Here is a 14,990-nt window from a genome sequence, read left to right as displayed (position 1 = left end):
ACGATCCATCGGCAGAGAGTCCACTTCACCATTTGTTTCCACTTTCCTCTGTCTTGTGCCAGTACGCTCAAGTAGTGGCCACATCTTTCTGTCAGCAATCTCTTACGTCATCGTCAAGCCATTCTCTGTGTGTATTTATGCATGCATATAACACGAGCATAATAATCCCTTGTGGGACACTTTAAGAGCTTTCCTTGAAGGACTCGTGGACCGTGTAACAAGAGGATAACTGAAAGTCAGATGGTGGCGATGAGACTGTCAGAGCAGACCTCAGAGGTCGAATATAGACTGAGCAGCAAATATCGGACTTGGCAAAAGGAAGGCCGCATTAGCGAGGCTACGTGGCATTAATGGAATTTGGCACGATGACCTCTTAAACTTTAATCCTCGTTACACGCCCTTTGACTAGAAGCCTCCATTTATAATGAACAGTCTGCCTCTAGAATTGAGATACAAAGGCTGCGGTTTTGCGTCTCTGTGATCACCGACCTCGTATGAGCTTGACCTGCCCTTGTCCTATGGCATCGCAGTCCATCTCCATGAGATTGCGCAGGAAGTTAGACTCCGACATCATGCCCTTGGCTGCCTTCCAGCTGACCTCCTTGTGACCCCGCATCAACAGGATGCACTCGCACACGGTCTGTACCTGCTTTGGCGGCGTGGCAAACGACCTTCAGGAAACGGGGCCAGGGGTGAGCGTCGAGGGGTCACCTTTAGTACGCAGGGGCCCGGCGACATATGCAAGTAACTTTCTTTTATTTATTAAAGATCAACAAAATTAAACTTTCACGAGCATTCCAGGACCGGGGAAAAGGTCGGCTGGAGTGCCATATCCAGGGATGGGAAAAAGGGAAAATGGAAAAAGGGAAACAGCATTGGCTGGGTCCACAGCAAAGCACGGCAAAATATCGCCAACACGGAACCGTACTTACATTTGTCTCCTGCGAAAATCCCAGCAACGGAACGAAATGACGCAGTGGTAAATAAGGCAACGGTTATAATCGTATTACTATCCATCCCCGCAGGTGGAATACAAGAGGGCAAAAAGGAAACGTGGCACATCGTCGAGTCATCAATGAGCTCAATAGATTAGTGGACTTACCGGGCACGCACACGTGCATGTGTCCCTTCATGGAAAGAAGCAAGCAAGCACATTCAGTACAAGTGTAGTGAGTCCAACTGAGTTGCAGACGTTGTCTTGGGAGCAACACTATTTATTTCACCAACTCAACATAACATAACACAACCTACACTTCGGCGTTGAATGCCCATCTAGCCACGCTACGGCAGAACTAGACACGGTTCGCTATCCCGGCCCAGACCACAAGCTGCTGGGTCCCGGACCGCGTGGCTAGAGGCTTCTTCTACCCGATGTTGGTCTTCTTCACCAGCAACACGAAGAACTCCGAGCCCCTCACGGGGTCCGCGTTATATTCCCCTGGGCTGGGCCTGGCTCCGCCCCTCGCCCCGCCCACCTTCTAGATCTCTCGAGCTCTTTCCCGAAGGCTCCCAAGAGCTCTTTTATACCACGTGACCACCCAGCGGCCCCCGTCCACCAGTGGCCCCTCTCCAATATCATCCGGTCACGTGTCGGCAGGTCAACCGGCGTATCATGCCCCAACGTCACCCTGGCTGGCTGACGCTCCCTCTCGCTCCCTCACCGGGAGCCCGCACCGCACACTGCTCACGGTGCCTCCGCGCTAACCAGCACTCACCCAAGCCCCACTAGGACTGGTACTATGCACAGTAAGCGGGCTACACATAATGCCAACACATTAACCGCCGTGGCTTCGTAAGCCCGGTACCACACAGTGACATTCACAGTCACTACACAAGCATGTATGCGGGGTTGCGCGAATGCGTGTGTTTATGTTACCGAGGTTTGCAAGTATGCACGAGTATAACAATATAACGAAAAGCAATTTAACAATCCTGCAAAGCCTCACCGAATCTCATGACTCTGTTTTTCGTTGAAATATTGGCGAATTTCATTTCAAGATGCACTAAGAGAATACCCACACATGAGGGGATTACGGTCAGAAGTCCGCACAGATGGGTTCACAAACCCACTTAATAAACTGATATTTCCGAGACACTTTTCAGATACCAATTCATGTAACTGGCCACAAATCTCAGTGATCCATCAATCCTTTCTTCCAATTTTCTGAATTACAGGCATTCACTACAAACCCAGCGACGCGAGTTAAATTCCCGCTCGCGGCCAACACCAGTGACGATTATCTGAACTGTTCCTGGGCCTCCCCTAGGTCGACTCAGCCTCAGATGAGTACATGGTGCGGTGTGTAAACTTCGCCACTAGGGAGACAAAGGTGGCCGGGCGTGGTGCTGGCCACCCACCCCCTCATGTGCCGTGTCGGCCTTCATAGGTGCTCGCTAACAGCACTTGCCACAGCAGTCTGTTAATGCTATACAGGGGGGGTCTTTGTATGTGTGCCGTCATTGATCTGGGCCTTATCTGCCACCGGGGATGCCCTGGAACTCATTGGTGCTGCCCTGCCTGCCCCCTGGGACCAATACGTGAAGGGCCACAGCCCCTCAAGAAATGCCCTGGGACTTGTTAGCATTGTCCTGGCTGCCGCGACCATCCCGAGGATGCCCTGGGACTCGTTGGGACTGCCCTAGTTGCTCCGGCTGTCTCTATGGGGCTCATAGTTGTTGGTGTTGGGCTCCGGTTGCTTCACACTGGGCTGCGAAATGGTATCTCTCTTTCTCTCTCTCTCTCTCCCATGTTTCACCTGTCATGGCCAAGCTCCATCCTCTTTCTACCATCACAATTTATTTTCGTAAAGCATATTGAGGCGCCATTGCATTGAGATACCACACAATCTAGATTGAAAACTAATTTCTTTAAAACTACCTTTTTGTGCTTAGTTTGTTGACCTTCCCCCGCACCTCCGATTAGCACAGATTGCTACGTACGATGCGAAAGAAGTTCAACATACATACAGAATCTTTATTTATGCTCGCACGCATCTCCATACCGGATCTCTGTGACGTCACTTTTGTCGAGCTCCTGCAGGGCGCGGCGCGCAGCCTGCAGGGCCGGAAGGGCGGCCGCGAGTGCCTCCTCCGCCTCCCCCTTCTCCACGGCGATCACGCGGTTCTGGTCCTCGATCTCCCGCGCCTTCTCCTCTGCCAGCTGCTTCTTCTCATTCACTGAGGTCACGGTGTCAAAATGGCCGGGAAGTCATTATCCTTATCATCATTACATTTTTGTTAATGCACTTGTGTGGTTTGGAAATGGGGCTCACGTCATGTTCTGTCCTGTTGTGAACGTTAGGGTTTACAAGTGGTGCTGGAGCCGATCAGCTAAATCAGATTATCAGGTAATTTTTTTCGTGGTAGTTTTGACCTCGTTCACATAAGTTGAATATCACAAGCTTTCAAGTGACTCCTCGTTCATTGAAATTAGTGGCGATGTCTCGGGGGAGCTCACCGGACAAATACACAAGCGTAAAAAATGATCCACCTATTCTGTCGATGGCCTGGGCAGGACACGCTGCTCGAAGGAATGATGGCCAATGGTCAAGACTAGAGCAAGAGCAACAGACACAGAAGCAATGAAATCGGTTCTCTGCAGGAGCGAGATGGATTGTTATATTGGTGCAGGATCATGAGAGATGGCGACGGCTCAGAGAGGACATCATTCACCAGGGGATCGACCGTGGCTGCTGCTGATAATCATGATGATGGCCAAAGAGGCATGAGGGAGCAGCCTCACTCACCTGTCTCCGTGCTGCGCGAGATCTCCTCCAGCAGGGCATCGCACGCCAATGATTTGGCCGCCAAAACCACCTTCTGCTCGGCCAGACGCTCGTTAAGTTCAGCCAGTTGCACGCTTGCCTCCGCGAGCTTGTCCAGTCCCCCCTCCAGACGCTGGCACTGGCCTGCGAGGCACGAGGTGATGGCACAGTGGGCAGGGAGCAGAGCTTAAGTTCTCACTTAAATAATATCGAGGTCGCTGGGAGTAGAATGTAGAAGACACGTGACTAGTAGCCCGAGCCATCGTGAGAGGTATACCTAATGTCGAGTGCTCGGACCGGATGGAGATTAAGCCCTGGTAGGGAAGTTTGCTGTAAATAAGCAGAGGCACCTGAGTTTTACTTGTTAAGTGAGCCGACAGAAGTGGCTGATCGGTTCAATGGTTTAGACACCCTGAGCCAGCACCACTGAGATCCTTGGCTTCAATCTGAGTTTCAGTCACCTTTCACTAAACTGGGTTCTCAAGTGGAGCAAGTTGATTGATGGTCTCAACACATTCACCAATGTTTGTACAATGAAAAAATGTTTTTTCCAGCTCTTGAGAAATATGGCTTTCAGTATTTTTGGCATGTGACAAATACTCTTTGTGGAGCATATAAAATATATATCTCAAGTTAGGCCCAATAACGTAAGCACATTAATATGCATTCCTTAGGACGTAATTTAGACCGGCTGCAGGAACCCATTGATGGGACATCTCCCATTTCGGCCCGGATCATGGGCCACCCACCAAGGATGTACAAGTCCTTCTCCTCCAGCAGCCGGGTGTAGGTGGCCAGATAGTCCAGGTAGTTCTTGGGCGTCACGTAGTTGCTGCGTCGAAGCTTGCGCTGGAACTGGACGCTGAAATCACCCACCGAGCAGTGGACGCTCACCACGTGGCTTACCACGGCGCCGCGGTGCTCACTGGGGATCATCGGGTTCTCACCTGCAGAGCACGCGCACACACACACGTTACACGCGCACACACGTTACACGCGCGCACACACACACGTTACACGCGCGCACACACACACGTTACACGCGCACACACACACACGTTACACGCGCGCACACACACACGTTACACGCGCGCACACACACACGTTACACGCGCGCACACACACACGTTACACGCGCGCACACACACACGTTACACGCGCACACACACACACGTTACACGCGCGCACACACACACGTTACACGCGCGCACACACACACGTTACACGCGCACACACACACACGTTACACGCGCACACACACACACGTTACACTCGCGCACACACACGCGTTACACGCGCACACACACACGCGTTACACGCGCACGCGTTACACGCGCACACACAAGTTACACGCGCACAAACAGTAAGTCCTCGATTAACGCGGTAGATGCGTTTCTGAAAAGTACCGCGTGAAGTGAAAGACGCGTTAGGCCAAAAAAATTCCCCCAAAATTAGGTAACAATAAAGTTTGGCGAGATTCGATGTACGCACACGCAGTGAGATGGCGGGACAAATAACTGAGGGTACGCCGTCGCATTACTGTATCACTGCGCGTAGTGTATCACACTGCTCAGCTGGGCAGTTCAAGAAAGTAGTTCGTCGTCGACAAGTCGTGAGTTGGGTTGTCACAGTGCGCATTCCGTGTTGTGCAAAAAGTGTTCCCGAATGGAAGAACCGCGTTGTAGCGAAAACGCGTTAAGCGAGGACTTTACCGTACGTACGTGGGAACAAACACACACGAGGGCCGGATGTGCTGAGCTATGTTGAGGTTTACTGCCTGATGTTTTAAAATAATTCCTACGAACTGAGCTTTAAATGCTTATTAAACAAAATTTACTGTTCTTTGTCAATCCACTGCTGGATGAGGAACTTCCCGTGCTATGTCGATCGTGTCGTGAACGTCGGATGTCATGAGAACAGACTCACCTCCGCCGAAAGCAATGTGGAATTGCCACAACTGGCTCACAAATCTAACCAGCAGCTGAGGGCCATTTGAGCCGGAAACCATTTTCAGTTTAAAACAACTAAAGTCTGTCGTGGCCATCGCATCGCAAGCCCGGCGTGCTCGTACCCAAGAAGGATTGAGCTACGGCCAGCAAGGCCTGCTCGGGCCACGGCAGGAACCAGTCGATGCACGTGTTGTTCACCAGCCCTGTGGGTAACATGACGAAGTCAGAATCAGAATCAAAATCTTCATTTAAACTGGAGGAAACTGAAGATCTCTGAAGCTCTTTTTTCACAAATGTCCAGTATGGACACAGGGTCAGCAAGTTACAACAGCAGACAATACAAAGACACGATAGGAGTGCAAAAGAAAGAAAATGGTAAGAAAGTCACTACATATTAATAAAGAATAAATGCTTTATGTGAGTCCGATTCGTCAAGATTGGGCGAGGCAGCAAGAACAAAAACAACACAGTCCCAGACTACACCAAGATAACACCACGCAGTAGTCCCTCAATAAAATGGTACATCAACATTGAACTATTGATACACAGGTAATGATCAAAGTTACAAATCACATTCGCAAAGGTGACTGTATCCAGCACTAATCTTCTCACATCGCCACAGCCACACTCTGGCTGATAACCCGGCTATGGTGGTCAGAGATTACTTTTTTAACAACAACGCGATGACAATGATGAGCGATTTTTTACAGCACGTCATCAATCCCACTGCTCAATGAAGGCCTGTGGAGGGGTTATTTGACCATATTCCGCCACATTGGTCAGTGTTGGTTGATAAAGGTGTGTGTTGTTGCACGACCAATTCAGATATCGCTCGCCACTAATGTTATCCGAGGTCGGGAATCAAGTGCGCTAACCGCTGCACCACAGCTCCAGCCTGCCAACATAGCCGTCAACAATTTTTCACAAAAAACCCACGTGCGCGTGGGTGGCTGAACCTGCGTGCGCGTACACGCGGACTCCGGTCATCCTCGCAAGTGGTTTTTGGCCCGCCACCAAACACAGACGGTCACTGCATCGCACTTTCAGATGCGCTTCTGCAGCCGTCTGGAACGCTCTTCCTTCCGATATTAGGAAGCCACTGGAGCGATGCCCTTTGAAATCTAAATTGAAAACGAATTTTCTTTAAAGATGCTTTTGTATTTAGTTTGTTGTACTTCTCCCTGCACCTCCGATTAGCGTGGTTGGCTACGCACGGTGTGAAAGCATACATCCGTACGTGCCCACGCGTGCGTGCACACAGGTGCATGCGGATGGACGTCTGGTTCCCTTCACGTCTGCACCTGGGAAGTTGCGGCAGCGCGTCCTCAGCGTGTCCCCATCGGGAGACATGGCGAGCACGATGTGCAGGTTGCTGGCGCACTTGCTCACAAAATAGTGCCACACGCTCTCGCGCGCGGGGCCACAGCCGGCCCGCGCCGCCTCGTCCCGCACCTGCCCGATCAGAGCCTCCTTCTCGTCGTCCGGAAACAGCGCCGGCACTATGCCTGGGTAAAGACACATATGACGAAGATCCCACCCGTGTAGAACTTTAACAGACTGTTGGGGAAAGTCATTGTTAGTGACCGCCTATCAAGGCCGGTGTGGCACACGAAGGGTTTCGTGGCCAGTGCCAGCCGCTTTTGTCTCCCCAGTGCAGATGTTTACGCAATGCACCGGCTACTCATTTGAGGCTGAGTCGACCTGTGTCCAACACGTACACACAAACATGCAGCACACGAGTACAACCAGTAAAACTCATACTAAACATTCACAAGTCATTGTCACCCCCATATCATCATCATCAGCAAGGGTGTGGATGCGCGTATGTGTGTCCGCACGTGCGTGCGTGTGCACGCGTGCGTGTGTGTGCACGCGTGCGTTCACACGCGAGTGACACCAACCGGCCGTCAGCATGTTGTTGATGAGCTCTAGGAATCCCTCCTCGACCACGTGGGCGTCGGTGAAGAGGAAGGCCGTGGGCTTCCCCTCCACGCCGAGGCGTGTGTACAGGGCCTTCAGGTCGTCCCGCAGGCTGCTCTCGTTGTAGCCTCGGCTCAGGGTTATCTCAAACACCTGCCAATCAACGCCGATCACCAGCAGAGGAGTTCCGCGGCTCCGAGTTAACAAGACGATAAGCTCCAATCATGATTTTTCAGTTGATACAGGCAGTTGGTTTATTTCATCAACTTATAGGATGTAGCTGTGGCTTTATCTGAGCCTTCTCTAGCAAATGGCAGAATTGAAAGCTAAACTGTAACTTCTCCCAGGTGATAGGCCACAGTGTATAGTGACAGCCTGATAGTGGTAAGCTCCGCTTCATCTCCGATTAGCCCGCACCTCTGATTAGCACGGTTGGCTAAGTACGGTGCAAAAGAGGTTCAACATACATACATACATTACCATCATAGATTTTGTATGATGCTCAATTCAACAATGATCCACCTGCTCCTATAATTTGGCATGAGAAGACCTGAGGTGGCATCTTTCACCTCCTTAAACCATGACGAATCATCACCTATCACCACCGTCGATCTACCTCGATGGAAAATGACAAATAGTTATCAACCGAAGATGAGATGGAGGGTGAGATGGAAGGATGCATTGAAACAAGATATCACGATAATAGATATCATCAGACTTAGATACAGAAGAAAAGTACACGATGAATGAATATCAGAGCAACTGGCCACATGCAATAACGGGACTTTCAGCTTAGAAACAAGAGGCTATCAGAGGACAGGGGAGAAGTGAGATACGCAGGAACGCCACCCCGACGAGTTCACCCCGACGAGTTCACCTACGAGTCTCACTGAGCGTGCGTGTCGTATTTAGCAGCGGAACGGTGCAGCGCCGGCGATGAGGGCGGCGCTCACCTGGCAGCCGGCGGCGTAGGCAGCGAGGCGCGAGAGCGACTGCTTGCCAGAGCCGCCAACGCCGACGAGCAGCGCGTGGCCGCGCTCCATCCTCAGGGTGCGGTGGACGCGCGTCACGTGCTCCAACGCGTCCTCAAACAGCACCAGGTTCATGGGCGTCTCGCTGCTGTTGTACTCCTCCAGGATTTCCTGTGACGAAACGAAAGTAGGCAAAGGATATCGATCGGCAGATGTTGAGGGGGGCGTGAGACGGTGGCGTAACCTTTGAGTTTGAATGCGGTGCAACTGCACTGGGACTGATCGGCTGCAAGGGCCCAGGCGCCAGGCTATGAAAAGGCACAACATTGGACTGGGGGCTCGACTTCGAGGGCCCATTGTTAACACTTGGGGCTGCGGTTCGTTAAGTGCTTATTTAACCGGAAGATAAACTAATAAAAAAACATTATCGTTACCGAGCCTCCGACATGGAAGGACACGTGGGAGGGTGTGTGGCACAGTTTGGCGCTAGCTACCATAGAGTGCGGTCGTGCCGCTGCAGTTCTCTGCGATGAGTACAATGTCTTTAAAAACAACGACGCTACGCCTCTCTAAAATAAAATTAAAGCTGAACCCCTTTCCGAGATTCAGCGGTGAACGGGACCCACCCTGCAACTTGCAGACGTCTCGGAACGGGAAAGGGTTCATCACTACCCCACCTTGCCAGACGAAACCCGGCACAGGAACATGCAATGTGGTAGGCAACCCCAGGTGCACGCCGGCGATCACACCTGGAAGAGCGCACGTGCCGCCTCGTAGTCCTGGATGTCCTCGTAGAGGCGCGGCTCGCCGGGGCTCAGCGCCGAGCGGTAATCGCCGAAGAGGATGGGGTCTCGCATGGTCACTTCCACATCGTGCGGGAAGTGCTCCTCCAGCAGACGGCGCACGTGGCGCTCCACCTGGTGTCACGCAGGTCAACGGCCAAAGGTCGTCGCGGTTTCTTTCCTCGGCTCAGCTTTTGCACAAAACCGCAACTTACTCAAAGTACATCTGTACGTGTAAAGACGCCTCACCAATTCTGTAACAACTACGCTCGTTCATTGTTAAAGCATGGAAAGTTTTTTTTTTAAGATTAATTCAGTTCAATAATTATACTTCCTGCCATTGCATCATTACATCTACAGCAGGATCCGTTTCATCGATATCCACCTGATTTCTCATGAACCTTTTACCTTTATCTCAACAGGTGAATGAATATTGTGATACATAATGGCTCCATATCTCACAGAGCTCTTTGTTGAAAGACGTGATACGTTGTATTGCACAGGTCTTACATTGACATGCTAATCTCTCACAATACAATGGTCACCCCCACAGCTTCGTCGTAGGTATGGCTCAGCTCTCCAATCTTACATTTACATGCAAATTTCATCTCTAGCCCCGCCCATTTACCCTTGGGCTACACCCATCTCAAACCTATATAACATCCTGCCTCAGCAGCTCTCCCGCTATATTTTTTTCACCTGATGACGATTGCTTGTGTTGCGATCAAAACGTCGTGATATTTTTCTGTCTACGTGGCTTTACCGAAAGACCCAAAGAATATAAATAACACACAGAAGCTTGGAGCTTATCGTCTCTATAACTTCTGCCTAGTTATTTTAGCGGGGTATAAATGGATCACCCTGCATCATTCACATCATGAAATAAATGAAACGCATCATCATCATCGCCGTTATGCTCGTACAGGCGGTGATTATGAACACGCCACTTTGGCGGAAAATAAACGTTTGGGGAACACTGCCCGAACCAGGATTTTGTCGTCGGTGTTGATGAGACGGTCGTGGAACACACGCAGGCACTCGTTCCTCCACAGCCGCACCATGTGACCAACGGTGGTGAACCTGCAGCTCCCACACGGAGAGGAGAGAGCTTACAAGATGTGGGGGTGGGGGGGGATAACACTTCCCCTGTACGGAGATCCCGCAAGACAATAGCAAGAAGGCGTGCGTGATTTAACCAGCGATGGGCATTACTTTTGTAATTTTTATCTACATAGCACGCCACAATGTCATTGGTAATTCGCAAGCAAAATACATTACCCCAGTCGTTTGCACAATGTGATCGTATTTTTTCCCCATCGCTGCACGTGAACATGAGATATGTACAATTGTTTAAAATATATATTTTTTTGCTCTAACCAGGTTTCTGCCATGTAAACCTGTTCCCCCATTGAACATGTGCATTATTTCTCAATGGGTATTTACATGTGCCAAAATAAACAAGCAAACAAACGAAAACAAACCTTTCAGGTGTGGTGAGGCAGAGGCCCTGGTAGATCCGGGACAGGTCTCGCAGGTTGAAGATGTAGTGGAACTTGGACGGAGTCGGGGGCAGCTCGCTCACGGCCGCGTGGTACAGCTGCAGCGTGCAGGACGTCAAAAGGTCGCACGCCGCTCGCACCTCTTCAGAAAACATCTGCCCACAGAAGCGAGCGCACGCACGCAGCCAGATACAGATCCACCCGTGCAGCTTGCGCCGACAAAGGCAAGGCTGTTGGGGCAAGCGCTATTGGTGGGCATCTATGAACACAAGAAGGTTGTCAAAGGGGAGGAGTTGCCTCTGCCACGCCCGGCCGCCATTGTCTCCCCAGCGCTGTTGTTTACACAAAATAAGTACCCTTTTCAGGACTGAGGTGCCGTAGGGGAGGTCCAGCAGTAGTTCAGATATCACTCATCACCGATGTTAGCCGTGCGTTAGAATAAAACTCACCAGATTCACTATGGGAACACAAACAATGCCGCAGAACTCAAATCTGCCTCCTATCTGCTCTGCCATAGGTGAGTTGGTGAGCTTACAACCAACGACATCGCAACAGCAGCCGCCATCCGCCATCGAGTGACGGTGATGTCACAACAGCGCTTGTGCCAATCTACATGCAAAGTGCAAAGGCAGCACGCACTCACGCCCTCACGTACGCACTCACACACGCACGATGGATCCTCACCAGGGTGTGCCCACGTAGAATAGAGGTGTAGATGTAATGGAGCGATTCCTCGGACGGGAAGGTGATGTGGAAGACCGTGAAGAGCGAGAGGAAGCGAGGGTCCACCTGGTTGCGGCCACCCCCGGCCTTGCCCATGGCTGCAACGTAGCCAAGGTCCCTGAGTGTCTTGCAGATCATCTCCTTGCCGCGGTCGTACAGGCTGCCCCTCTCCAGCAGCAGCTTGAGCAGCGCTATCGGCTGCTGCGTGCCATACTCATCCACCTGGTGGCACAGTTTTCATCGGAGAAGGGTGAAATTAACAGGGAGTAGGACTTGTTTTGCATTGACTGTGTTAAACACGTACACTCCGACAACGGACATCGCGGGATTTCCCAGAATGCTTTACAGCCCATATCGGTTTAATCGCTGCATGTATAACTTCATATAGTCACACTGCAAGCGAGAAGGCTTACCAACAGGGGGTAATGCTGTACTAATCCAAACAGGTAGTTACACCTGTACACAACTGTACAAACATGCAACAGCATGCACAATAGTGTACATAACACCACATCGGTTGTGTAGCTATCTAGTATGCAACTGCACCAGGCCCCAAGGGACAGGGGGCCAAGGTACTGGGACGATGCACCAGGATCCATGGAAACCACACTTACGCCAGTTCTGCACACACACACGTATGTTTGTATGTTGAACCTCTTTCGCACCGTACGTAGCCAACCGTGCTAATTGGAGGCGCGGGGGCCGTAGAAGCGCACCAGAAAACACGCGATGCAGTGACGGTCTTTGTTCGATGGCTAGCCAAAAATCTGCTGCTGCGAGGATGACCGGAGTTTGCGTGACGGTTTTTGCTCCTTGACAACAATCGGCACACACCCTCGGCATGTTGAGGTCGTCCATGAAGATCAGCAGGCGTTTTCCGACCGGCGGGCCGTACGTGTCCTTGGTCCTCTTCTCCACGCTCGCCTCCAGGCTTCGCTGGACGTCGAGCGAGGAGGTGCGCGACGAGAAGTTGATGGGCAGCAGCAGCTGGTGGAGAAGCGACGGGTGAACGAGACCAGAGAGCTCTTAAATAATGCCACTGATAACCACTGAATTGTGGGTAATGTTTTTTAAAAGTGAGTTATTCACAGCAGAGTTGAGTATTTATGAAGAACTAAACAAGTCCTTTCATTGTGTTTTACCTACACCAATCATCAATTGCACAGAAAATTAGTTGCTAAAACCTTGACATTGCATGGCCAACTAATGATTTTTTTTTTACACATTCGTCAATAACAGTGCTCTAAGAGGGAAGGTATATCATTGGCAACATTTTGAGCAAATTACCTTTCTTCTGTGCTATAAAGAAGGGCTATTGCCCATGTTACCTGTTACGTATTTTTCACACGGTGTTATTGACGGAGATGTTATTTGTTCTTTGCGCTTGTGCACCCCTACCCACGCAGTATATCACCAACTACGGCTTGAAAACGATCGGCATACAATAATTCCGTAATTTATCGATTAAAATACACTGCTACACTCACGAAACACGTTACGCATCAAATTATATTCGCAGCTATCATTTCTGATTTGAATACATCGCATGTGATCAACCCAGGCAACCCACGAGAGACGCGATATTCGCCACAACGCAGACACATTTTTATCTCTCTCCCGAATTGTAGCAATACAAGAAATCATGCAAGAGAAGCATTATACGCCTTACAAATAAGATTTTTTTTAAATATTACACATCCTCAGTTTTAAACGGTTGGACGTTCCCATTCAAATATGTTGTAGGTTTTCCAAGCACTGGCTTGGATGAACTTAAAAAAAAACAATGTATTTCATCAGGTAAATCTCACTTACCTATAGAGGTATTTTTCAGGAGCGACCTGACAACAAATTATAGCTCAACGAAGTGGCTTACAATGTGGAAACTTCAATCAGAAAAATACTCTAAAAGCGTGTTGATTATAAATGTGGAGGGAAAAACCGGAGGACCCGGGGAAAAATCTGCACGACCATGGGAAGAACATGCAAAATCTAAATATACAGGCCTCAGGGTTAAGATCGAACCTACGCTCTCCTGTATACCAAGCAAAGTAGTCAACATCTCCTAGCCACCGTGATGATGATGAGAGAGAGACACGCAAACTCGAAATATACAGCAGCAGGCGTCAGGGTCGGGATCGAACCCACGACGTCCTGAATACCAGACGAGGGTAGTTAACATATCGCCACCGCGGCGCCAAACTTAAATGTCAACGGGCAGCAGTAGCGGCCTCACCGTGGTATCGCTGTCGAGGCCCTTGAGGAAGTTGTGCGTGGTGGCTGTCTTGGAGGTGCCCGACTCGCCCACCAGCAACACGGGCCGACGCGTCCGCACCATCTGCTCCAGCAGCCAGCTGGTGCGCACCGTGTCCACCGTGGGGACTTGGGGGCACAGTCGTAAAATCTCCTCGTTAAAATCGATACGCTATCGCGGTAAGTGCTGTTAGCAAGCACCTATGAAGGCTGGTAATGAAACCAAAGTCACCACGATCATAACGTAGTACACAAACCAATATAACAACAACTGCCATTCGCCACTAAGTGGCAGTGATAAACCAATATACCACACACACACAAATACAAAAATAATAAGATCCCCCGCATGGCCTTCACAGACTGTTGGGGTAAGTGCCATGAGCGAGCACCTGTGAAGGCCGGCACAGCGCACAAGTGGATGGTCTACCCAGCACAATGCCCGGGCTATCTTTGTCCCTCCAATAGTGATGTTTAAACACTGCGCGAGGTACAAATTTAAGGTTAAGCTGGAAGATATCTCTAGCTGGAATTCAAACCCAGGTTATCTGGATATTCTTAAAGTGCGTGCACCAATACACTAAAGACAAAGATTCCCCGTATAGCAATAACAAACTTGAGCGCACACCTATGACCAATACAATACCAATCGCCACACGGATACCCTTGAAAAAAGGAGGGCAGCAGGTGACTGGGTATAGTGTGTCTCTAAGCCATGGTATGAGAGAGTGTTGGTGGTACTTGGGGTATCACACAGTGCGGTGCACAGCATGGCAAAACGGCACACCCACCCAGGATGTCGCAGAAGCGGACTTGTGCATCGTACACGTAGGCTGGAACCAGGCGACTCCAGGGAACCCAGCTCTGACTCTCTCTGTCAAAGTGGTACTCGAACAGCGTCGGGCACTGACCTGCAGAGTGCACAGTCATTTAATTACTCGCTCACTCGCCATCCACTCGCGCACCGTCCATGCAATCGCTCACTCGCTTCTTCCATATACTCAACATTCTCTCAATCGCTCTCTCCCTTATTCACTTACACTCCCACCCACTCAACTACTCACTCACCAACTCAGTAACCAACCCACACACACCCACTGATTCAACAACTTACTCGCTGGCTCACTCACCC

General features: G+C 50.4%; 1 protein-coding gene across 1 annotated transcript in view; it reads right to left on the bottom strand.

The window, feature by feature from the left end:
- DNAH10 (dynein axonemal heavy chain 10) overlaps positions 1-14,990 on the bottom strand; it is a 65,956-nt gene that overhangs the window by 19,786 nt on the left and 31,180 nt on the right. The window contains exons 46-60 of the mRNA XM_078857346.1: positions 14,650-14,769; positions 13,842-13,987; positions 12,443-12,595; positions 11,570-11,830; positions 10,868-11,040; positions 10,373-10,466; positions 9,354-9,521; positions 8,587-8,775; positions 7,615-7,786; positions 7,015-7,218; positions 5,836-5,916; positions 4,514-4,711; positions 3,747-3,908; positions 3,003-3,177; positions 490-671 (exon numbers count right to left, since the gene is read on the bottom strand). Of these exons, the coding sequence (XP_078713472.1) occupies positions 490-671; positions 3,003-3,177; positions 3,747-3,908; positions 4,514-4,711; positions 5,836-5,916; positions 7,015-7,218; positions 7,615-7,786; positions 8,587-8,775; positions 9,354-9,521; positions 10,373-10,466; positions 10,868-11,040; positions 11,570-11,830; positions 12,443-12,595; positions 13,842-13,987; positions 14,650-14,769 (2,478 nt within the window). The remainder of the gene's footprint in view (positions 1-489; positions 672-3,002; positions 3,178-3,746; positions 3,909-4,513; positions 4,712-5,835; positions 5,917-7,014; positions 7,219-7,614; positions 7,787-8,586; positions 8,776-9,353; positions 9,522-10,372; positions 10,467-10,867; positions 11,041-11,569; positions 11,831-12,442; positions 12,596-13,841; positions 13,988-14,649; positions 14,770-14,990) is intronic.

This window comes from Lampetra fluviatilis, chromosome 6, assembly GCF_964198595.1.
Source record: "Lampetra fluviatilis chromosome 6, kcLamFluv1.1, whole genome shotgun sequence".
In the NCBI taxonomy this organism is placed as follows: domain Eukaryota; kingdom Metazoa; phylum Chordata; class Hyperoartia; order Petromyzontiformes; family Petromyzontidae; genus Lampetra; species Lampetra fluviatilis.
Note: the sequence above shows the minus strand (reverse complement) of the source record. Positions and strands in the feature narration are given on the sequence as shown.